General features: G+C 39.1%; 1 protein-coding gene across 1 annotated transcript in view; it reads left to right on the top strand.

The window, feature by feature from the left end:
- The window catches only part of GFRA1 (GDNF family receptor alpha 1), a 151458-nt gene that overhangs the window by 94558 nt on the left and 31265 nt on the right, over window positions 1-25635 (top strand). The window contains 3 exon segments of the mRNA XM_069863809.1: window positions 16951-17060; window positions 22314-22448; window positions 24889-25067. Of these exon segments, the coding sequence (XP_069719910.1) occupies window positions 16951-17060; window positions 22314-22448; window positions 24889-25067 (424 nt within the window).

Raw genomic sequence — 25635 nt, 5'->3', positions numbered from 1 at the left:
CCTAAGAATCCTGCTCTTTTCTAATGTGTAAACTCCTTGTAGATTATACAGTTCTGAGAATTAGCAAGTGAGGGAATAAACACAGTTGTAAAATGTCAAGGACACTGAAGATGTGATATAAATCTTAATAAGTACTTACATATGCCTGGTAAAATATTTAATTTGAAGTTTGTTTATGAGATCCCCACTGCTGATACTAAGCGTATTGCTGTGGCAGGTCAGATGTGCCTAACTGTTGTTCACAGGCAAGCAGCACCCTGCCCTCAATGGGTCAGGGGAACCCTAGAGCCAATTTCCTACTGGCTGAAGTTACAGCTGATTTAAATCGGAGCAGAGTTCTCATTTCAGGGCAGCGTATTGCATTTAGTGCCTTCAGAGCTGTTGCTATTGCAGTTTGTGAAGGCTGGTTCCATGTAGTCTTAGTGTTTTCCGTTTCTATGCTGTGCCATTAATCATTTGCATGTAGACATTGCCTTCTGCTTACTCAGGCCCTATTAGTAGAATTATGCTATCTTTACTGTTTTTCTGCCAAACATCCGGTGTGTTAAGGTGCCAGTGTAATGGGAGAGAGAATTTTATAGAGAGATTTCTTCCTATTATTCAGGCGTTAGTGTTCAGGACTTACTTAGTTAAGTTAATTCCATTACTTCTCTCATGACTGTGTTTTTCTTTGATCAGCTTGGATCTAATGTTGTCTCAGCAGCTAAGTTTTTAATGGCATTTTGTTGAATTTGACTTCACAAGTCTGGTGTTGTGCTTTTTCCAATGCTGTGGAGAAAAGCTTGGCAAAATCTCTGCTGCAGTAGCCCTAAGTGGCAGCTGGCACTGGTGTGAAAATTGACCTCTTTACGGGTTCTTCCTGTGGCTACTTTTCTTTAAAATGCCACCATTAAAAGGTTTAGACTCTTCCAAGGCTCAGTGAGATCTGGCTGTGTGGGTGAGGGGCAGCACTGGTGAGAAGGAACAGGTGGGTAAATGCCTGTGGAGTCAGGGGCAGAGCCAGTGAGTGCAGCCCTCAGGTCCTATACCTGGAGGTAAAGCAAGCTTGATGTGTCGCTGGGAGTCATCTCACATAGGTGTTAATACCTCCTGGACTGTCTAATCTACTAGTGTATTTAATGCCTTCCCTCTCTACTGTCATGGAGAGGAGGAATTAGCAGCAGAGCTATTCCAGCCTGTCTATAATATGACGAGAGACATCTTTTTTCTGTGACTTGTTGCGTTCTTAGAAGGAGTTGGTATGATTTGTTCCCCTTGTCCTGCAGGAAAACAGGGACCTGGGCAGAGGAGGAAAGAAAGGGAAGATCTCCTCCCTGCTATTGGAAGTATTGGCACTGATAAATGTCAGTCTACGTAGTAATCTCCGATATGTTTAGAATAATTAAAAGCAGTAGTCAGTAGGCATAAAATCTAGCTCTGATAACTTCTATTTCATTTTGAAATCAGAAAGTGTATCTAAATGGGAGAATAATTTGAGAATATATTCTGCCTGCAGTGAAACAATCATTTAGAAATTGTTATTTGTGTGCCTGTTATATCTATTAAAGCTTCTTCATAACACTAGTTGAGATAAGGGGACAAGTTCTAAAGGGTTTCTGAATGTGCCTTAGCTTACAAATGCTGCTTACTCAGAAATGCAAGATTTGAATCTGGCCTTACTCTGTACAAAATAAGTATTTAAACGTGTTTAAACCTGAAAATAATACTTTAAACATGTAGTTTTGGATGCTCTTTAAAAACTTTGTTCTGGATGTGTATATCACCAAATCTCTTTCTGAAGCAGAGTTAAGAGTAGGGAAGCAATTTGGTCAAACTGCAGGTGCCCCTAACTGAGATGGTGGGATGCTTTGCTTAGTTTTTTTCTTATTTATTCACGTGTCCATCTGCTATACATCATAAACTCTTGACTGAGGGAAAAGAGAGCAGGAACGTCAGGAAATGCACATAAGTTCTGACTTATGTAAATGGTCCTGATTCATCAGCTTCATCAGAATACTGAATGGTTAATTTTCACTGCCATTTTTCTGCTGCTTCTACTTGTGTCTCAGGCCATACCCAGCTTTGAAACAGTTTGGAGTCTCTCAGGCGTGCCTGTCAATGCTCACTGTAAAGAAAAGCAAAAAGGTAAAGAACAAAAGGAAGCCATTAGAGTTCCTTTTTATTATGAACATAAACAAAACTTCTAAAGAAAAGTCAATATACTGTCAAAAACTTTCACCAATAATGTTCTGGAATAGCTCAAACCTCTGAGGACCCTCCTGTTCTGATCACTTCAACCACCGATTAAACTTCAGAAAGATGACTGGCAGGTTTTAAAAATATCATTCTGCTATAAATGCAAGGCAGTTTGCTTCATTTTTCCCACTATCGCCTTTGATGGTACCTCAAATATTATTTTCTTTGAGTAATGAAAGTGAGAGTCATTAGTTTGGTCTTTTTAATAATCTGTGTTTTGGATTTGCATACTTTGTCTCCTGAAGGTGCTCAGAAGGCGCTGACCAGAATGATAAAGATACAGACACATCATTTATTGAAGGAACAGTATCAATGCAGTTATGTGCTGCAAAGGTCGGTAAAGAAGTGTGGCATAAAATGAAGCATTTTTGTTAAACCAAGAATCCGGTAACAGCATGTTTCTCTTCCTCCACAATTACTGTCTAAAAACTGTTGGTCAAATCCCTTAGGCTTATTTTTAAGGTGAAATAGGCAGAAAGTAGTTCTTGAATAAATTTCAGAAGACAGATGTTTGAGCCTTTTTTTTTTTTTAAAAAAAATACTATACTTACTGTTTTGTCTTTAGTTCTGTTAATATATTTAAATAACTTTTCCTTGTGGGTTATCTGAGGGATAGTAGTCATAGAATGCTTTGGGTTGAAAGAGACATTGGCAGGGCATCCAGTCCAACTCCCCTGCAGGATCAGGGACACCTTCCACTGGATCAGGTTGCTCAGAGCCCCATCCAACCTGACCTGGAATGTTTCCAGGCATGGGGCCTCCACTGCCTCTCTGAGCAACCTGTCCCAGTGCCTCACCACCCTTACAGGAAAGAATTTCTTCCTAATATCTAATCTAAATCTGCCTTTTTTCAGCTTAAATCCATTTCCCCTCATCTCTGCACTCCCTGATAAAGAGCCCCTTCCCAGCTTTCCTGTAGCCCTTGTCAGCAGTGGAAGCTGTTTTAAAGTCTCCCTAGAGCCTTCTCTTCTCCAGGCTGAACAACCCCTGTTCTCTCAGCCTGTTCTTGTAGGAGAGGTGCTCCAGCCCTCGGATCATCTTTCTGTGCTGAGGACTCCAGATGAGGTCTCACAAGAGCAGAGTAGAGGGGGGGAATCCCCTCCCTCTACCTGCTGGTCACACTTCCTTGGATGCAGCCTAGGGTGCAGTTCACTTTCTGGGCCTGAAATATCTTAATATGTTTCAGTAGATGGATAATCTCCCTGAAAATAAAATGAATGTATTTTTGGCACTGTGTATTCTGAGAGCAAAATCTTTCTAACACTGGTATGTTCTTACTCCTTGACCAGTTTCTGGTCACTTGTCCTATCCAGTCTTAATTTGATTGCAAGCACTTGTTCAATTCTGTGTGAAAGATATCTGCATCTCCAGGTATAAGAATGTTGTGTGAAAGTATGCAAACATTTCATCAGTGCATAAAAGTGTTCATCCACAGTAAGAGCTAGAACAAAAGCTCAACTGCTTGCTATGATTCACAAAAACCTAAGAAACTTGCCAATAAATTAATTTCCGTTCTTTATATTCTGTTGAACATCTTTAATGATAATTTACTATGGAAAGGAAAGCACTATATCTGTGCTCTGTTTCCACAAGGCATGGGTAAGCTATAAGTGTTTTATACCAGTACCTGTTTATACAAGTGGCTTCTCTGCATAAGACTTGAGGGCTGTTACTGCAGCAGGTACCATTACTGACTGAACACTGTACGCTCCCATGGATAAGGGTTGCCAGAGGAGGGGGTGTTTAAACACTGTAGGCAAGTTTATGATGAGATATTATAAATGTCCAATCAGCCTTTCTTGTCCTGCTGATAGCAGAGGGGGAGCCCAGCACCCTGCATTAGGAGGGAGCCTTCTGTAGTTGCAGCATTAACAGGTAGCAGGGAGGAATGCGCTAAAAGGGATGTATAGGGGAAGAAGAAATATGTCCTTTTCCTCAAATTTTCTATTCCTTAGACTTATCTTTCATTTTTCTCACTTTCTGCCTTGCTTTTTTCTCATGCCCCTTCCCCTTGCTTAGTCTTTCATCTCCTCCTTCCAGTTCTCCCAGCCTTTATCTTTCACCGCCTCTCTGCTGCATTTGAATTCTCTCTATTACGGTCACTTACAGTAGCTCCTCAGCTGCTCCTCTGCGTGTTGTTCTTTCCCTCCCTCAACATCCTGCCACAGTCCAGTAATCATCTGTAATTCAGCAAATGAAAGGGAAAACATAGATGCTACCTCCCTCCCTGAGCCTTGTAGCTTATATTGGTCACAACTCAGTGGGCCAGCTACTAAGCCTGACTGCTCAGTCTCAGACTGGCTCTAGCTTTATGTGTTAAAAGGACACTTAGTGGATATTTTCATGAAGGACACAGTAGCAGTATACATTTCGGTATAACAGAGGTAGATTTGCATCCCTCTGGAGTATTTATATCAATTTGGTACTCGGAGCTGTCTGGCAGCTCCTTGAGATGATTGTTTTGCTGTGGGTATGCAAAACCAGGACAACAATATGGTTTTTGTAATGCCGTTAAGCACATTAAAACAGGGACAATCTTGATTTCTAGAGACATGTGGGCTATGCCTATATTGTGTGTTTAAAAGGCTGAGTCAGAGAGTGGACAAAACCCCTCATGTGCTTCCTGACTCACCCTGCACTGGATGTAGGGTGTCTGCAGTTAACAGGGTTAGCCTGAGCTCAGGCTACCTGCAAATCCTCCCTGCTTGCTCTGTGTATGACATCAGGGCTGTGCTAGGAAAGGATGTGTGCCTGCACAATACCAAGTGGGATAAGAAATGTAAAGCTACCTTTCAGCTCATATACTGCAGCATGCCCACAAGCTTGCCTCTAGTCTATGAGCATAGCCTGTATTTGGAGAATGATTTTTATATATATATATATATAAAAATATATATAAATATATACATATATATAAAAATATATATATATGTATATACAAATGTTTATGTGTATATATATTTGTATATACATCTATGTATATACAAGTGTGTATCTATATATATATGTATATATTGCTAGAGGTGCCATAGTTACTTAAGGGACAAATAAACCAGGTATTAATTAATTTCAACAAATTAATAATAAGGAATTATTACAGTTCAAAAAAATGAGATCTGGAGGGGGAGAGTTGGGACAGAAGCTGGTATGCTCTGTAGAGGAAACATGATGGTGTAATGGAGTATGTGTGTGAGGAATTGCTAGCCTGGAAAAAACTATTAATGCAGTCTCTGCAAAATAAGCAAAACCCCTTTCAAGTGAAGGCAAAGTAAAGATAGAAAATGCTGCAATGTTGTATTATTTTCTTCCCTTCTAGTCCCTTACCTGATTCATTACATTGATGGCTCTTGTTACCAGAGTAAAATAGACAGTTTTACTCTCCCCTCCTCCCATAAGCAAATGTAATTTTGTTTCTTCCCTCTGAATAAAACCCCAAATGGCTCAAGCAGTTAATCCTTATAACATATCCATAAATCCCTTTGGAATCCAAAAATCACAACACCCAGCAAAACAAAACTGCCTTGTCCCTGTTAAAGTGTAGATGGATCTTATTCTGCGGTGCCAGGATCTGCTTGGTCAGTCCTCATTTATATTCTCTCTGTTCTGCTTAAGAGGGTCTTGGAGAGGAAAAGCTTGCTGGGTGATTGACACTTCTCCAAAAGAAGCAAAGACGCAAGGATATAGTAATTAGAAGAATGGCTCAGGTTTATTCCTGCACCCAACTTACACATCACTTCGTGCTTCAACAGTGAAAAGAGCCTCACACACAGGGGGTTTATGCTTCAAGAAGCAGTAACTAGACAATATCTTTTTGTGGAGGTCTCTTGTCAGGCAAGCTTGAAACTCTCCAAGCAGCATCCTTTCAGTCAGCTAGAACCTCTGCTGATTCCTGAAACCCAGTGTTCACGAAAAGAGAGCTTAATTCTTTTGTTCTCATTATCTGTAAAACACAAGTTATGCCTCAGCGTTGTCAGAGCTCTTTGGTTCAGCTGGCTTCTGTTTTGCATGGTGTAGCTTTGGCAGCATCCCCGATGTGGCTGAGGTCCTGCTGGTGCTTTCTGGTTGCTGTCAAGTCTATGAACAACCCATGGCGCTGAATATTCATTATTACCTGTCTACAGGGTTGAAAAAGTGGAAGAGGGAATAAAGCATATGTGTGTGAACATACAGAAATCATTAAATAAACTCAGATACAAATGATGAGGGTTTCATAGGATCTATTTAAATACCCTGCCTTCCATGTCAGTCTGCTTTTAGCCAAAATGGCTGGAATGCTGTCAGCCACCACTAAACTTTAGTGCTTAGAACAATTTGTAACATCCAGATGTGGTCTTTCATCATAATTTTGTCTGAAAAGGCTTGTTTTGTTATTCTAAGTGAGAAAGAAAAACTGTATAAGAAATAAAACTACAGATTAGAAATTTGAGCCAGGAGGGTGGGTTACAGCAAGGCAAACGTGACCCATTTTACTTTGATTGCTTACTGGGGGGAAAAATGTACATATGTTAATTAAGGAGTTTCACCCGTGTTTAGTCAAAAATATTGAAATCCAGGAAAGTTAAATTTGGGATTAAACTTCAATTAAGATCTAAATTTGGAGCTACTCATCTTCTCCTGGTTATGCAAGCACTTAGTTGCTTTTCTGGATGGGATTCCAGTGAAAGTACTGCTACCACTGATTTGTTGAATTGTTATTTGAGAGGTGTTTGTAGAGAGCAGAAGTTTAGCATCCACCAGCTTGCATGAGTAGTTTCCTTCCACTAATCTGTTAAATCTGGTGAAGAGAAGATGTTTGATCCCTTTAATGTCCCCCCAGTCGCTTTTGGCCAGCTTGCTGTTTCTGGGGCAAAGAAAGGATGCACACATCACACAGTAGCATTTTCTTTAAGACATCAAAATGTTTTCTCATCTACCTCAAACTATGTGCATGCTACAGGCAAGGAGCCTGTGTGTTTAATGTGAATAACAGGACTATTCTGTCAAGTCCATTCCCAGTGTACTTCATCTGACATCAGTGACTGCAGTGGATTTATTCCAGGGATGAAGCTGGCTGTTCCAGCTCTGTGTAGGTAAATATTCAGGCAGTGCTAATTAAAAGAATGTCAACTGATTTTAACCATTCCATTATGCTGGACTTTGTAATGGTTATTTATATCATTCTGCATCAGGCCCTAGTGAGAGAATATTTCTGATGGCAATTTTTCTATTAAAATAGCAGCAAGAAAATGTAAGCACTGGAACTAAAAATAAAACTTTGTTTCTCAACAGGGCAAGTGACATCCACATGCATATTTTCAAATTTTAGCATTTTAATGTTTACTGAATAGAAATTGCATTGCTTTCATTATGCTTTAAGCACTACCATGTTACTGATGGAGTAACTACTGTTAAGTGGAAGCCAGATGTAAATGTACTAGTATCTGCAAAGAATTCTTGGCAGAAGTGGTGGTTGTTTCCTACACTTTGATTATCTGCTGGCTTTAAAACAAGTCACACAGTTTTCTGGTGTGTGTTTACTGTTGAATATAGATTTTCTGTGTGAGCTGACTGTGACCCTTGGCTGAGATTATTAATAGATGACCTTACATTCACATGTTTGTACTTACACTATATTTGTTCAAGCACATTCTGTAAACAATTACAGCAAGCTTTTCTATTATAAAGTACACAGGACTAAGACTTCTGTTACATTAAAACTTGACCGTATCATTTGAATGTTCAGTTCACTTTCTTTAGTTCCAGTTGAAGCATACATTACAATTATGATGTTTCCTTTTCTAATTAGGCATTGTGAAATATTGGAGGCACATCTCAGTAGCTAGCCATCATGCTGCATTGCAAAATATTCTTCAGAAAGGATGGTATCTTTCAGAACAACTTCTGTAAACATCTGGTTATATCACAGGCTGTCAGCTCTCAGCCTCAGTGGCTATGTTCAGGGCTTTTTGACAGTGGAGACGAAAAAAAACCTCTTAAAACAGCCACATCATCCTTAACTGGTAAAAATGGTTTATTTTCCAATCTTATGCTACAAATCAGTGCTTTTGGTACCTGCATTATATATCCACATAGCTTCTAAAAGCTATAAAACATGTTGAATAAATCAATGCTATATTGGTTTGCTATTGCCAGAACTTCTCAACTTGGTGTTTGATGGGGCTGTTTTGTACATGGGAAAAAAAAGCTTCACATAAAAGAGACTCTAATCTGTTTTTATCTGCTGTAGTTCTGGTTTTCTATTTGTTGTCTTACTCCTAAAGTCAGAACAGATTTTAGAGTGGCTTTAGAGTTTTGGCCGTGCTTGCTGCCTACAGAGCCTGCACGACTGAGTGTGAGGAAGCACCGGGCACCCTTTTTTCCCTTCAGCCAGGTCTCTGACAAGGGGACATGCAGCTGTTCCTCTCAGGAATGCCACCACATGTACCACAGTGCCACTGAAGGATTTTTCTATGGAAAAAACATCCCTACAGAGCCTTACCAAACCTGATGATCCAAGGCATCAGCCAACAGAAGCTTTTCTGGTAAAGAGAGGATTTGCATGGGGCTTTGAAGATTATTTTCTGTCTCCGACTCCACAACTGTTTCACGCCCAAGTCAGGAATTCTATCCTAGATTATTCAAGTGGTTACAGAGAACGTTATCATCATGGACATCTTTCTCAGGTAGTTGGAACCACATCCTTGCAGTGTGCACTCACAATATAGCTGTTTATAATAAACACCCAGGCATCCAGTGGCGCACTGGAAGGACTTGCAGTGGCAATAATTTCTTTGGCTTGCTTTTTCAGAGTGGCAGTGATTTTTTTTGGTACCCAGCCTGTAATTCAAAGACACTCCTGTCTGCCCAGCTAATGAAGTGAGAACAACTCTATCCCTAGTGCACTAGTTCTTGCCTGAGTAACATGCTATCAAGAGACACTCTGAGGCTTGGATATCTTTAACACATGACAGTCGTTTATATTTAGAAGCTTGAAATTAAACAGCACAAAGGAAATGAGATAAAATGAAAATATACATATTCATGGTACTCAGAAAGCAGCTAGTGGATTTGTTCATATTATTGGAGAGCTTTGATACAGAGACAGATAGACTAAATAGAAATCTTACCAGCATCCCCTGATAGAAATCACAGGCTGACAATTCAGCCTATCATTTTGTAGAAGAATCTCAGAGAAGTGTTTTCTTTGCAGCTGAGAAGACAGAAACACATTATGCATGCTTAAAGTCAATGCAAGGAAACAGAGCCCTGCAAAACATATTTAATATAGGTTTGATTTCCTGTGGAATGTTTTCCAGATGTTCTCTCAAACAGGCCTCTAAAAAATGATGTGAGGTAATTTTTTTTGCAAACAGAAAGAGAAAATCCTGTTTTGTGTCACTGCATCTGAGCATCACTGTTCTAATTCTTTATTGCATTACCTTGTGCTCAGGATTTGCACCGTATTTTTCAAAACAGCTTTTATTGCCCAAAAGGTCAGCAGTATAAAAATATTTATACTACCCAATTGCAAATAAATCATACTTGTTTAGAATCGCATTTAAGTTTGGTTGTTTTCCTTAAACCGAAAGGGGACCCAAGATATTAAATTAAAATTACTCTCACGTACAATCTTGAGTCACTTAGAGGATTTGACTAACATTGACAAACTGAGATTAGTGTTTTGTTAAGTTATTTTGATTTTCTGTAGCAGACATTGTGTAAAAATATCTGTCAGGTCTCTAGTAGATGACATGAGCAAGGGGAAAGGATAATGGAAGGGATGGAGGATGATACATAACTTTATTTCGCTTTGTATAAGATACAATAATAGAACATGAGTGTGGGCTTGGTTTATTTGAAGCACTTGTTACTCAGAAAAATGAGTTCTGTTAATAGAAAAATAAGAAGAATGTTTGTACTGTTAATTTTAAAATATAGGTATGCATGGGTGGAAACATTTTTCCTCCTGCATGACTGAGGTTCTTATTGTTAGCTCTCTGCTGTCTGGGGTAGGAGATGTCTACAAGACCCCTGGTAAATGAAAAGCCTGGATAACATAGGTCCTGGCAGGCACGGTGAGGAACACAGTACAGTCAGCTAGCCAGTTTGGGTCAAGTGTGGGTGCTCAGCTGGAGGAACCAGCTTTGGAGGACTGTCAGTCTGTGCCTGATGCTCTGAGCAAGCATTTGTGATACTAAGAGGCATCTGAATGAATCTTGTCTGAGCTCTAGTTGTTTCTGTATTAGTTATTCCACTAACCAAATAGGCTGCCTGTGTGTAATTGGGGATTGTCTGTATTTTACTTCCAGATGAACAACACAATATTTAGAGATAAATCGAATCCAGAATCAAATATTTGCATGGACTTAGGCCAGTCATTTAAAATAACAAAACAGAAGCAAAATGAGATAAAAACCAGCTTCTTTTGGTTAGTAGCTGTTATTTGGTGTCCAAGATCCCATAGTGGCTTCTGCCAGTGTTGCAAGAGATTTGGATCTGCTCACGTAAGAGAAACTACTTTTGGTATTCAGGTCTTGGGAGCCAAATGGTCTGCTGTTAGATCTTTATTTTTTTACCCTTCCTTCCCACTTCCCAAAAGGTACAAACACCGAGCTGTGCATCAGGGCACTGTGTTGGACAGGGGCTCCTTGGAGTCTGTGGGGACCCCAGAAAGAGGCAGAGCTTGTCATAGAATCATAGAATCACCAGATTGGAAAAGACCCAGCAGAGCAATAGGGCAGCCCTGAGCAGGGGGCATCTTCCTGGGGTCAGGCTGGGACATCAGCCGGTGGCTGAGCAAGGCTGCAGGGGCTGGAGACCGAGGTCCTACAGCGTCACTGGGGTGGGGACTGAAGCTGCAGGATCTGGATCTGGAAGGGAGTCCTGGGCCATAGGCTGGTTAGGGGAAAACAGAAAAGAAACAGAAACTCAAAAGGGCTAGGACGCAGTCTTTGTTTCAGAGGAAGAGTAGCAACCAAAGAAAAACTAAACTTTTTTGCTGAAAAAGAAAATAGTGGAGTTGCTGTTTAATAACTATCTGTAAAAATGGCCATTTACAAAAACTCAAAATGTATAGTTGCTCATGGGTGCTCAGTAGTGTGTGTACAGAACTAAGGAGGTATGAGATGTATTAGTATTACACAGTTCTAGTGTCTTTTGATGAAAAAAAGGTTTCAGAACTATCTTAGTAAGTGCTGGGAGGGTTGTCTTTCTTGCAGTGGAGCTGCTCTGAAGCTTTTTGCGGCTCACTGGTTGATAGAGTTTCTTATGTAGCCTTTGCCTCATTTTCTCACTGCCCACTCACTATGTGTTTATGAAATGAAGAGAGAATGAAAAGCTCCTCCAACAATGAAGCCATTAGTTTGGCCACATACCAACCCCTCTTGTCACTGTTGCATCCCAGCAGAAATAGCAGAGGAGGATGCTGCATTTGACCCCTACAAAAGAAGAACAAGTATTTTGGCTTGTTTTTTTCCTATAATAGTGTCATTTATCACCATGACACATATTCATTGACTTCATCTGAGTTTTTTCAGTGTCAGATTTATACTTCTTTTCTGGTTTGAATATTGATGCGGCACTCCCCTTACGTGACTATACTGTGTCTGCCAAATGGTGTCTAGACACTAAAGCAGCTTTGACTAATTAGTGTAGTCACCCCGTCACTCAGCTTTGGCATGTACATGCTTTTATATTACTGCTGTTGTGCCATGAATAGGTGCCTAAACGCAAGCAGCAGTGTAAAGAAGGTGGGAGTGAACACGCCCAGTCTTCACCCAACGCCACCAAGGTGAGCGCAGGGCAAGCAGTTGTAACCACTCACTTGGACATCACAGCGTATGTGCGTGCGGTCAGCAGGAAATTCAGGTTCAATATCGTTCTTGGTCTGAAGATCATCACTGCAAAGGCAAGGCTGAGAGATCTCTCTCTCACAAGCCTCAGCAAACAAAGATGCATGCAACTAGAGAATAAAAAGAAGAGAAATAAACACCTGCCAGCCCAGCAAGCACCTCTTGGAGAGGGCTCCTGGCTAGTTTGTAGAGCTGCTTTTCAATAGACTGTGATTTACACCAGATCCAAACTGAAAATTCAGTTTTAGATATTTTCTGTGACTACATCATTTATATTATGCTTTTAAGTATTGCACCAGTACTGAAGATGAGTTCATGGAATCACAAAATGCTTTCAGTTGGAAGGGACCTTTACAGGTCATCCACTCCAGCCCCCTTGCAAGAGCAGAGACTTCTTTAACCAGATTAGGTCACTCAAGAGTCCCATCCAACCTGACCTTGATTGTTTCCAGGGATGTGGCCTCCACTCCCTCCCTGGACCACCTGTGCAGTGTTTCATCACCCTCATTGTAAAAAAACAAATTCTTCCCTATATCCAGTCTAAATCTCCCCTCCCTTAGTTTAAAACCATCACTCCTTGTCTCATCGTTCCTATACACCCCCTTTAAGTACTGGGAGACAACTATAAGGTCTCCCCACAGCCTTCTCTTCACAGCTGGCCAACTTTAAAGAGAGAGGACCTGATAAATATCAAAGATAATTTCAGAACATCAAAGAACTTTATCAAAACTTTGAGAACAAAAAATAGTGAAAATCTAATCAATGTCTTCGCAACAGGCTTTGCTATTACAAAATTAAATTGCCTTAAAAATTGTATGCAGATTAAACACAATACTGTTATTAACAAAGCTTATTTGTAAGCAAAATTTGAAAGTTTTCATTTATCCTGCTGAGTATTTGAAGAACCACTATCATAAGGAAAACAAATTGTCTTGTTTTCTTTGTATTTTTAACTGTTACAAATTATTTTCCTGGTGTTAATACAAAGCATTAGAGAATAGCAGGTTTGGGATTTTTTTTCCTCCTCTTCTCAGGAAGACTCTGTTGTTGGAGCAGATTTTCTTTGAAATTGCTGATAGGATTATTCTTATTTTTCAGTTAGTGGTATACAAAATATTTAAAGTAAGCTTTCCAGGAGATCTGCAGTTTACTTTGAGGAGATTTTCCAGGGTTAAGTTAGGACTCGTTTAATTCGTGGGGTTTTTTCCCTACAAAGAGAGGCATTTTTCTTTCAAGGACGATTTCTGTGCAGTTCTTCTTTATTATTATAGAAGGGAAAGGGAAAAAAGCATGACTGCTCCCATGCAGAAAGAAGATTCGTGATTCATCAACAGAAAAAAAATAATTGTTGCTTTTAAAATTTAGTCATGCTGCATGTTATGTACAATATAAAACTGCCCATCACTCTCTCTAGCTGTTTAGCAAATAGATGCACATATGTACATTACATATCTAAAATGGTGCATGCTTAAAGGCAGATCTATCAAAAGCTTTGTTTGTCCTCTAGATTACCCAACTGCTCAGTCTCGAGTTAGGCACTTACCCACGTTACTACCCACAAGATGCTTTGGGTTGAAGGAAAAGTAGGTTCATAGAATCATAGAGTGTCCTGAGTTGGCAGGGACCCACAAGGATCATCGAGTCCAACTCCTGTCCCTGCATAAGACAACTCCAAAATTCACCTTGTGTGTCTGAGGATATTGGCCAAATGCTTCTGAAATATTGTCAGGCTTGGTGCCATGACTGCTTCCCTGGGGAGCTGTTCCAGTGATCCACAACCTTCTAAGTGAAGAACCTTTTCCTAATATCCAGCCTAAACTCTTGTAGCACATCTTCCTGCCATTCTCTCAGGTCTTCATTGGTGGCCAGGGAGTAGAGATCAGTGCCTGCTCCTCTTCCTCCTCCCTTTATGAGGAAGTAGTAGACCATATACATAATTTTTATAGGATCGCTATCATCTGATTGCTCTTCTTCAGTATCCGTAAAAGAATTGTCTCTTTTGCTCAAACAGTTCTTAATATCATGTGCAATACTTAAGGATAAATGATAATATGGTTCCTAATTAGGCTAATTTGTCTCTCTCTAGATAAAGAGCAGTACCACTGTTTCGGTATTGCTTATGAGCACACTTTCATCAGTGCCACTCTACTGGAAATGCCTGAGGCTAGATCTTCAGTGAGAGTTAATCAGCAGATCCTCACTGAAAATGATGGAGTTATTTTATGGCAGATGGAAGTCTGTCTCGGTTTTTATTTGCTGGCCTGAACTTTGTCTCCAGTGGAAATGAATCCACATAAATAGCAGGTGTAGTTAACAGCTCAGGAGAGAGGGAGAACTTTGATAGTATGAAGTTTGGATGACTCACTAGAGAGGAGGTGTTTGATGATGTCCAGTAATGCTTGAACCGGAGCTATCTCAACTATATTTGGCTTATGGAAACTTAAATGTGCGACATTGTCAGATCATTACCTTTTATGACCACAAAAATTCTTCAGAAATTAACACTGAAGTGCAAGAGGGATCAACAGAGCACTTTTTAGCCTCCTTTAGGGTTTAAAACAAATACATTGCTTAAATAGTCCAGGTAGTAAAAGATTGGTATTATTCCATAGTTATCAGTTTTTAAAAAACATTTAGAGAAGATCTCTGGACCAGTGCACTTAATAATCTAAGGGAGAACTGGACATTTAAGAAGGATGAAATGATTGCAAGAAATGTTTTGGGGATTTTCAAGGTGCTGCAAAATTGCAGCTCCAAGAAGATCTCTTTGTGGTCACATGAATAGTAAAATTTAAATCTAAGGAACTACTTTGAGAAATGCAAAAACACTGCACATAGAGCAGGCTTTCTCCTTCTACCATGGCAAATGTATTTTGTATTAGATAGATGTAATAGGCTCTCTTCTGTCCTAAAGCAGATTTCATGCAGGCATTAGTAGAATTTGTGAAAACCTTAGAAACTATCAGCTGCCTTTGTTCCCAGTTGCTCAGAAGGCTGGATCTGTGCCACTATCTTAATTATAGACTGAGAGGAATCACCGCAGTGCCATAGGGTTTCCTCGCCCAGATTTTCTTAATGGTGCTGCTATTTATCTCTTCACATACATTGGAATCCATTTCTTCTCAGCCTGTCCCCTGGTGGGTACAGTGCATATTCACCAGCAAAGCAGAGATTTTATGGAAATTTATAGACAGTTCTGTGTACACATAGGGTATCTTGAAGGCTGGATAGAGGACTTGACTTTTTAAAGCTATTGAATGCAACTAGGTAGAAATATCCATCTCAAAATGAAATGGTTAAATAAGGAAGATAGGGAGTGAAAAGCTTACAGTCAGGTTTAAAGTCAGCCATGGATTTGCTGGTTATTTACTGTTAGCAAGGTATGGAACTAAAAAGAGGTCATGAGAAACGCTCCGATAAATTCAGGCACAGTTTGTATACGGTCTATTTATAGGATGCTTTCTCAAACTAAGCCCGTGAACCTTTTGAAGTTTGCCCATCACTACTTTCAGGCCAATTAATAATGCACATCCCATCCCTTTCTGAGATAGGTAAAACAATAAAGCACACAAAGATAATTAGTCTCTGGAGCATGTAAACAAATAAAGTAAATCACTTGCAAATCACTTGTTTCTGCTAACTTTTGTGTTTTCTTGCAACTTTGTAAAGAGCATTTATGTTGCAAATCTACATATGCTAGAGCGGTGCTGAAAATGCATAGATGATTCTGTTATGATTTTGAGAGGACTTTGCGAAGATTAAGCACCTGGTCCTGAAACATCACTGTGAGTTGTCTTATGAAAAAGTACGTTTTCATCCCTTTTTCACAGAAGAAAAGATCGAAGTAGGGAAGTTAAATAATTTTGTGGATGGAAATAAAGGTCTAAATGACAATTTATAAATAAACAAAAGTCATGCCTCCATGCTTAGAAGTTTAAGGAAAAGCACTAGTGGAACTGAGAAGAGCAGGCCAAGATGGGGAGGAAAGCGGCTGTAGGGAATGGGATCTTGACCCACCTCAGTGATGCCTCTCAAAATTTACAGACCTCAATGGGTGTTGCCTTTAAAGTGCAAATAAGCAGAAGAGTTAGTGGCTGCTAGTCTTTTTTTTTTTTTTTTTTTTTTTTTCAAGCAGTGCTCTTCCGCTCTTGGACCATAGGATGACTGAGGTAAATGAAGATAATATAGGCATTCAGCAGCAGTATTTGATGGAGAGCACACATCCCCTTCTTCTCTGCCCTGAGTTCAATATTGTAGACTCAGGATAAATGCACATTTCACAAGAACAAATAGATCCTCCGTACCATGGCTCTGGGGGGTTGTGGAGACCATGCCATCTGGATCTGCCTCCTGCCCTAGTCCAGCCAGCTGGTTCTGTAGGCTGGTCCAGAGAAGTGGTAAACCCTTTGCCTGGAATCTCAGGGCAGTAACAAAGCAAGTCCTGCCTCAAGTCATGTAGTAAGAGGACTCTGTGAGCAAAAACATACCGTTTTTTGTAGTCGGTTAAACAGCAGAACTGTGTTCTGCTCCTGTAGAATAACAGATTCCAGTTAGAGTTCAGATCCAGGCAAAATGCTTGTATGTTAAAATTGCTCTTTGTCTTCTTTTTGGCATGAAAACGCAGAGCATTTCTTTCAGTAAAGGACAGGCATTTCCCTGTTTTTCTGTCCCTTTTTACTGTTTTCTCACACTTTTTTGTTCTGACTTCAAAAATGGATTCTGGAAAGAGGCACATCGTAGAAAGAGACTTGTGTCAGCTGAAATGTGTCCAATATACATTTAAGTTAAAAAGCATTAAGCCTTGTCCAAAAATAAAAAGAGTGTAAAAGGTAAGAATGCCTGCAGGCTTGATTTTTAAAGATATGCATTTTTCTTCATGTTGCAGATCTCGCCTTGCAGATTTCTTCACAAACTGCCAGCCCGAGTCACGGTCGGTTAGTAGCTGTCTGAAGGAGAACTACGCTGACTGCCTCCTCGCTTACTCGGGGCTTATTGGTAAGAAGGCCAGGAAGGGTGGGGGCTTGCTCGGTCTAAGAAAAACACCTGAACTGTGTTTTGAAGGCCCACATGAAATAAAAAAAACATGGGATATAATACTCTACAGTATGATACTAGGGAAAATTCTCCACCTAATTGTTTTGGTCCTGTTTTACCTTACAGAGGTTCCTGGGGTAAATTTGTACATTGCAAGGAAATCAAGGAGTTAGAAGATAAGGAGAGAAAGGTGCTCACATTCAAAATAAATTCAAGCTTACAATGTAAAGTTTATTAAGATGGTTGAAGTTGGACAGGACCATGAAGTAGGAAGCTAAATAGAAGAAGTGGAGCGGCAGCTTGGTTGATTTTGCTGCTGTCATCACAAGGTTGGGTAACTACCCCTCGATCTTCAGGGAAGGTTTGCAGGACATTTGAGGAATGAGATAATAGATCAACCCAGCCTTATTTTACTTCCAGTTACTATTCTTTCCATGATGTCCTTCTGTCCACTCTAAATGCTTTCGGAGGTGCCTGTCAGTGGAGGTGAACCGAGACCAAGTTTATCTTCTGAAATCATCTTCCCTCCCTAACATAAACATTTTTATTTGCTGTCACCTTCCTGACTGTTAATGGGCACAAGGATGCCATTATGCAAACAAGATTCCATATACTACGGGTAGTACTTGATTACTGAAAGAGAGAGATCATCTCAGGAAGGTGAACTTGCTGTAGAAATACCATGGTTGGGCAATAAAGAATATGTGAATGTCAAAACTCTGAAACAAACAAATTTTAAAGGCCAGCAGATAAGACATTTTTAAGCTTCCAGCCTGCACCTGCTGTGATGCAGTAATATCCCTTTCTGTTGGGCGTGAAGGTCCCAGCTGAGGCCCTGAAGCAGATCCTGCTGTTAAATAAATGTCTCTGGAGATAATATCCAAAATAAAACATTTCTAAAATAGGTTAGTTTTGCTGAAAAATGACTGAAAGCTATATTCTCTGGCTTATTGGTATCATTTTTATTACTATAGCATCTAACAAGTAAGGTAAGTCCATGTGGCAACTGGTAAAATAAGATGTGATGTTTTCAAAGGACATGCTTCTATGACTTAAGAGATGCAGACAGTAAGCAAAGGGTATAACAGACGAACAGTTATGACAGAATGTCGTTTGACTCAAACAAAGAATTGAATAGCCTTGAAATCTGATCTAGTCAATGAGATTAAGAACTCTAGCTGCTGGCAAGGAAGTAACTATTACTAATAGATACTTCTGGGTAAAAGCTGCCAAGAAGTTCTTGCTGGACCTAGTGGATTTTGCTGGCAGTTCTGTTGGGGATGCATTTTTCAATTTAACCTCAAGGATGACTCAGTTCTTAGAGTCAGGTGTTTTTGTATTACTGTGGATGACCATGCTGCAAAACACTGTTACACATCAGAAATGTGTAGTGGATCCCTAAGGAGATGAAATCAAAAGGAGATCTAATTTTTCAACGGGAAAAAATAAACATTTTTCTTCCTTCCTGCTAGGAAGCCCCTAGGTACATGCAAAAAGATGGTTACTGACTACAGTAACAAGAGTTTTTACTTTTTGGTAGTCATTCTGATAAACCAAGGGAATTACCAAAACAAAATTCCTGCTCTAATATCAAGCTGATATAAAACTGGAGTAAATTATGTGATAGTCAAACTTGTAAGATCTCTGTTTAATATATATATATAAAAAACACAGCAAAAAGAGATAGAAGCTGTTACAGGTAAGAAGCTGTAACAGACCCATTCTTTCATCAGAGCTTCAGGATCTCCAGGTGTTTTAATTAAGATAAAATATTGTTCATTAAGATAAAATATCATTTCATTTGGCCTCTTCATTAAATGTAGCAAAAATGCTGCCTCCATAGAGTTCATTCAAGAAATTGAGCAATCTCTAGGGAAGGTAGAGTGGATGTGATTCTGTTGTCATATAATGATTTAAATCAGAATTAACATCATTGAAATTAGTGAAATCTCCCCTGAAATAAGTCATGTAACTGGGAATAGAGTCAGGTAGGGGGTTGTATCTGGTGCTTTACCTGATAAATGGGAAGAGTCTATGTAGAATTCTTTAAGGTTTACATCAGGAGGAACCTGATACAGTGGGAGGTGTTCCTGCCCATGGGAAGAGGGGTTGGAACTGTATAGGCTTTAAGGTCTCTCCTGACACAAGCCATTCTGTGATTCTATGTTTTACAGGAATTTTGAAAATCTTAATATATTGGTTTAGGCTCCTTGTTATAGCAATAGAGATAAATTAATACTCTTTTAAAAAATTAAAGGAAAAATAGAAAAAATCTAGACTTTAGAATAAGATTTGAGATAGCCACATTTGAAATTTAGTGCTTTAGGTACAACCTAGTTAAGCCATCTGGACCTGTCTGCACTGCCACATCAGTTAGGTATTGCTCTAACTGCTGACTTCAAGAACTACTTTAGTATTCGATTTCTGACACATTTTCACTTGTGTTTTTTTTTGTAAAATCCACCTAATTTCTCTGAGGTTCCCAAGAATTCCGTGAGTTTTTATGTGAATACACTGGAGTTGCGTTGGGCCACAGGAACTTCAGTCACGTACCCCTCCTCCTAGACTCACCACCCTTCTCCTCATTCATAATTGACACCCATTGGATGACCTCTTGTCTGTGTTCAGGTCAACTCTGCTTTTGATTAGAATATGGAGACTTGACTGCCTGCTACTGAGACCGTCATAGAAGTATTTGACAGAGAGAACACAGAAAACCAAGCATGTCCTATTTTACTGCCATCCACCATGGTTTCTCTGATCCGTTAGTGTCCTTCAGCAGAATTTCCAAGATGCCAGCTAGCAGGGGGGAGGAGGGGAGGGCACACACATTGCAGGGAAGAAAGAAAATCCACCCCAGGAAAGCAAGCATATAATCCGCTTGGGTTCACATCTGCCCCCAGGTTTAAATGACAGGCTGATTTTCTACTAGCTGCTCTTTCAGCCACTCTGTTTTTGCTGGATGTACAGTTTGTGTGCTGTGTATACACGTTCCTTGTCCTGTCTTCCCTGTGTTCATCAACCTTAATCATAGCGTGGTATCTGTTACACTTTTAGCCCCTGCCTTGACCTATTTTAATTACTTTATTACCTCTTTGTAGATAAGAAAGTGTTACCTCAGTGACCTTTTTAATTTCCTCAATACATTTCTGGTTTTTTAACCCTTCACTAAGCATCTCCTTAGCCTTTTTTTCTTTTTTTTTTTTAAGCCTACTGTTTTCTTTCCATCTTTCCATTTACAAAATCCTTGATTCCTCTCACTCCTCTTCAGATCGTGCCACATGGTTGAAGTGGTGTACTGAACCGTCAAATGGATAATGGGCAGATCTTTTCATTTGTTTTATTTTAATTTAACATCATTCCTCTTCTTATTTATCTACTGTCAAGTTCCCAGTAATGGTGCAAATGATATTTGCCTATTTTACTAAATTCTCTGCCTCCATTTAATAAATTTTGAACTGTGCTATTTACTCATGTACTAATCTCACATAGAATTTGTGCAATTATTACTGCAACTATCTGTTAAAAGTTGGAGGTAGGCAAAGGCATGGGATTGCATTCTAATTTAAGAATATCGTAGAACAAGACCAAAGATGCTTTTTGAGTTTGATGAGTTTGGCAGTGGGACTGCATTCATTTTCATATACATCACTTCCTTTCTCAGGCCAGCCCTTGATGTGTCTTCTCCTTTGTCTCTCACATCATGTATGAAGCAGTTTGCATGTTGATTTGTTCAGTTCCCAGCGCTGCCCAGTGACTCAAAGGCTGTTTGACGTCATTCTGTGATTTGTGTTATTTCTAATGTTCCTTTTTTTAGCTGAGTGTTTGGTAGCCCTTTCCTGTATGTTATTGCAGACTCTTGGACCCCAGACCTACGGACTGGATTTTCTCTGCTAGTGTGTGCTTTGACTCTCTAATATTTATCCTTCATCTATTCCATCTTCTTAATTGCTACTTTGATGTCAGTTTTGAGGAGATGTGATCACATTTCCTTGTGATATATAGCCTGCCTTAGAGCTGTGGATTACCAAATGAGGAACGTATTTCCTCAAAGAGCTGTCATCAGTACAAGTCTGGAAAACTTACCTTTCTTTTGTTTAATTTTTTCCTGTTTAGTCAGCCAAATAAAATAAAGATTCAGACTTTCCAATCCTTAGGAAAGTTTGAAAACTCTGACCTGCTGGGGTGATGCATTTAGTGAGACCACTGGTTTAAATAAGTGCTGATCGCATAAGAGTTGCCTGATCCAAATGAATGATGAACAGTTGCTGTGTGTCTTTTAGGACACAAAATGCATTCTTTGGTTTCATTTCCTTCTTGGTAGCCTCGAGTTGACATATAAATGTGAGAATATTCACCCAAGAATTTGTAATAAAGTTAGAATGAACCTGTGGCTGCAAGTTGCTGACAATGTTTAGGAAACAATCACTGTACTGAAAAAGTAGTGACACAGCAAGATTAGCAGTAATTTATTACCTGCAGAGAATCTACTGTATGGTTTCATGCACACTGGTTATGTTTTTGCTTTGTTCACTGCCATGACCCGCTCTGTTGGCAGGCCCTAACGAGCACCCTGAGGTTAATGCTCCTCTAAGACCTATTAGAGCTCCTCTAACATGAGTAGTATTCCCCTTACTTATGCATTTCAGAACTGTTTTTCTAGGATGGCGGCAGACTCGAAAAGAAGCTCAGGTCTGGTTGTCTGGTTTCAGCCATTTATTTGTGGCTAGAATGAAAATGAGAAGACAAGTGAGGAAGAAAAATTGGATTTTTAGAGTGCAGTTCTGAGGGCAGAGATCTACATATGTTTGATTTGGCAGCAAAGCCCTTTTAAAAAGGTTCCCACACGCTCTCAGTCCATCCTTCCCTTGTGTCACATTTTTTCACCTGCCAATTCTGCTGATACAGCTCTCTGTGGGAATGCAATATAAACCTTTCTGGAGGAAAGGAATGGGTTTTTGAATCATGTTACAGTCCTTAAAGTGTTTGTGTTCAAATAACTGAAGGTGTGAAGTACAGCACAGGGCTGGGTTTCAAAGGGCAAAAGGAGCCAGGAACTTTTAAGTCTGGAAGTTAGAGCACTTCCATGAGTGTGTATTGTGAAATCATCTCTGAATACATGACACCAAGTGCTGTTTTCTGTCTTCTTAGTACGGAAAGAATATTTCCATGCAATGGTTGCTCACAGGACTGTACTTCACTCTTTGTTAATAGGCACAGTGATGACACCAAACTACATAGACTCAAACAGTCTCAGCGTTGCCCCATGGTGTGACTGCAGCAACAGTGGTAACGACATAGATGAATGCCTGAAATTTCTGAATTTCTTCCAGGACAACACATGCCTTAGTGAGTACAAAATTAAGTGTCTTTAAATGTGTTTCAGCATGTTTTCTGGAATTTCTTTAAGTATTTTATGATACATCAGGGCCACCTCTTTGCACCCTGTAAGCATGGTTCTGCTGTAAATGTAAGAATTACAGGCAAATATTCCCGATACTATGGTTTATGGCAAAGTTTGCAAGCATGAAAAGTTCTTGCAAAAAAATTCAAATAACAAAGTTATATCATATAGAAATATGTTTTTGTCACAGATGATGTTTGGACCCTAACAGTCAGACACCATCTGTACCAAAAAATTGCAACACCTGAGGGGCTTCTGTGTAATTTAAGAACTTCATATAAAAAAAGACATGTAGTTTATGATAGGAAGGATTTGCTGTAGGTAAGTATAAATTGGATTGTGCTTGCAATTTATAGCCAAGCATCAGGATTTTTAGACTACTTGATCTCAGATGCCTGGTTTCAACACAGGTCTGGATGATACCTATTTTCAAGGTTTTGTGAAATTATTGATTTTTTTTTTTCAGTCAAACTCACTTCCAAATTAGAGACTGTTATAAATTTCAGAATGGCTCAGTGGAGTCGATTTTGGCAGGTTCACTTTTCAAATTTCCTGTCTGCCTGGAGCAGCATAATTGGATGATATGGAGTGTGCATCAGAGTTTTAATTTCAGATAAATGAGGAGACCAAAAGAGCCTGGCTTCCCTAGCCTGACAGAACAGAAGTTGAAAGGATACGTGATTGTCCTCTGAAATTGCATTAGAGGGTCAAGCCCAGAGAGGGGGAAGGATTACTTAACCTAGAGGACAATGTTGGTACAAAATCAAAAAAGGGAGATTTTACATACTTTTGCTTGAGACTGGAGAATTTTTAACCATCAGACTGTTAAGAAATACACTTCCAGGAGGATTTTTGAGGATAAAGAATTGTTATCAGTGTTAGAAGACGTATTTCATTAGCTTATGAGAAGAAGTATACAAAATTGTTTTGGTTTTTTCCAAAAATAACAAATGAATTCAGTCATCCGGACTGCCCCATCCAGCCCTTTATACCTGAACTAATGCTGATGCATTAGTTCCCTTGTCCTTTCTTTTGCTACCAGTATAAAAGCATTAATAAAGACAAATCAAACACATTAGAGGTTACTGTGAGACAAATTATAGTCACCTGAGCTGTAAAAGATGTCTTCTTTGTGAAGAAATTAAAGGTGTTTCGGGGTTAGTAAAAAGTTTTTTCTCTTACGGAGGATAGGACAAGTTCCAATTTTTTTTTTAATTGTTATTGTCATTAATGAGCCTTACAATGCCTGAGGAAAGTATCATTTGTTTATTGGATGAAATTAAAATCCTTCCCACTTATTTTAGACAGAACAAACAACACTTTTAGTTAAAAAAATGGAAGGATTTCATGTAGTTCTGCGATTCATTTTGCAAAACTGGAAACAGAGTTACTGCTCATTTAGGAAATCATTGGAATATATTTCTTTATATATTGCCTTATTCAGGTAAAACCAAGAAAAATATCATTCCACTCTTCACACTTTGTCTCCGTCAGCCCAGCTGATTGTGGTGCCTTTTACAAATTCTTCTCTTTGCATATTGATGTTCTAAGAACTAATATCAGAATAAAATACATCTTTTCTGGATGAGAATTAAATGTAAATTATTTTATAAGACAAGTAATACCACTGAGAAGAAGTATTAATAACTTCCACATATTAGTCCCCAGTGAAATTGTTTGATTTCTTGTACTAAGAATTTGAAATAAGAAATCCCTAAATCCATGCAGAATCCCCAAAGACCTGATTAAAAACTGTTTTTCTATTTGTTTATAAAAAACCCCAGCCAATTTACTCTTGCCATAAACACACTCTTTAATCCCATGAAACTATGATAAGCTTTTTAAGTTTTATATTCTAAAGTTTTAGTTTAAGCATGCTTCCATCACCTAATTATGCAGATTTTGATTGAAAACTGTAGGGGAAAGATTGTCTTAGTTAAACCATTTTGTACTTATAGGCATATCAGTTTTTACTACAGCAAGCTGTAGAAATAATTTGCCTGCTCTCTGTTTTTGTTTGCTATGTAACATCACCTGCCTGAATTAGGACATAACATTCAAACTGTATTTGAAATTTAAATCTTGAAAGTGAATTTTTGAGGCTTTTGCATAGTAACAAATATGATTACAGTAAGTCCTAAAGCTTCTGCCAAGTATTATTGGGAACATTGCAAAGAAGAGGCTGCACCAGATAATTATGTGACTCCAGACTCGCAGTTTACATTTCTGACATGTTCAAAATGAAGACATTTTTCAGCATAAAAAAATGAATTTCTATAAATACGTATTTTTCAAGGGAAGAATAGTAATAATTATTTTTAAAGTCAGTTCTGCTTTCTGCTACTTGTATAGAATTAGAAAATTGCCTGTAATTTATTTTTACAGAAAATGCAATTCAGGCCTTTGGTAATGGTACCGATGTGAATGTGTGGCAGCCAATCTTACCAGTTCAGACCACTACAGCCACAACTACGACAGCTTCCAGATTTAAAAACACAGGTTCAGAGACCACCAACAATGAAATACCTGCCCACAATGATTCACCAGCATGTGCAAACCTGCAGGTAAGAGACTATCGTTATTGTCACAGTGCATAAATGAAAGTTTTTCATAGATCTGTATACAGAGCCATCTCCTACTGCATAAATAGATGCCTGTTTAAATTGGAATATCTATTTATTCCCGTGTTGTAGTTGCAAGCCAGATACGGTGTAAAATATCAGACACTTATTTTAAATCAGAAATATGCATATGTCAAAGTGGACTTGATTGCCTCTCTGACTCAGAAATGGGGCAGAGTATTTAATTTTTTATCACATATTTGGATAGGAACATGGCACTCTCCAAACCCTGCGGGGATTTGTCAGATTAAATTTATCCCCTAGTAATCCAGATTCAGAGGGAACTCTTATTGTTAGCTAATGTGTTCTGCTGTCTTCTTCCTTGTGTTACTGGCAGTAAACTTGAGAGGTTTCTTAGTTGAGGAGCTCTGGATATTAGAGCATACCTGGTGCTACAAACTACATGGTGAAGAAGCTGGACAAAGACAGAAGCTCTTTTGAATCAGGGCTTTCCTGAACTGGGATCAAGGTCATGATATGATGATTCTATTCTATGTGATATTAGCCAATG

The sequence above is a fragment of the Phaenicophaeus curvirostris genome, chromosome 9 (assembly GCF_032191515.1).
Source record: "Phaenicophaeus curvirostris isolate KB17595 chromosome 9, BPBGC_Pcur_1.0, whole genome shotgun sequence".
Lineage (NCBI taxonomy): Eukaryota > Metazoa > Chordata > Aves > Cuculiformes > Cuculidae > Phaenicophaeus > Phaenicophaeus curvirostris.
This window is presented reverse-complemented; position numbering and strand designations above follow the sequence as displayed.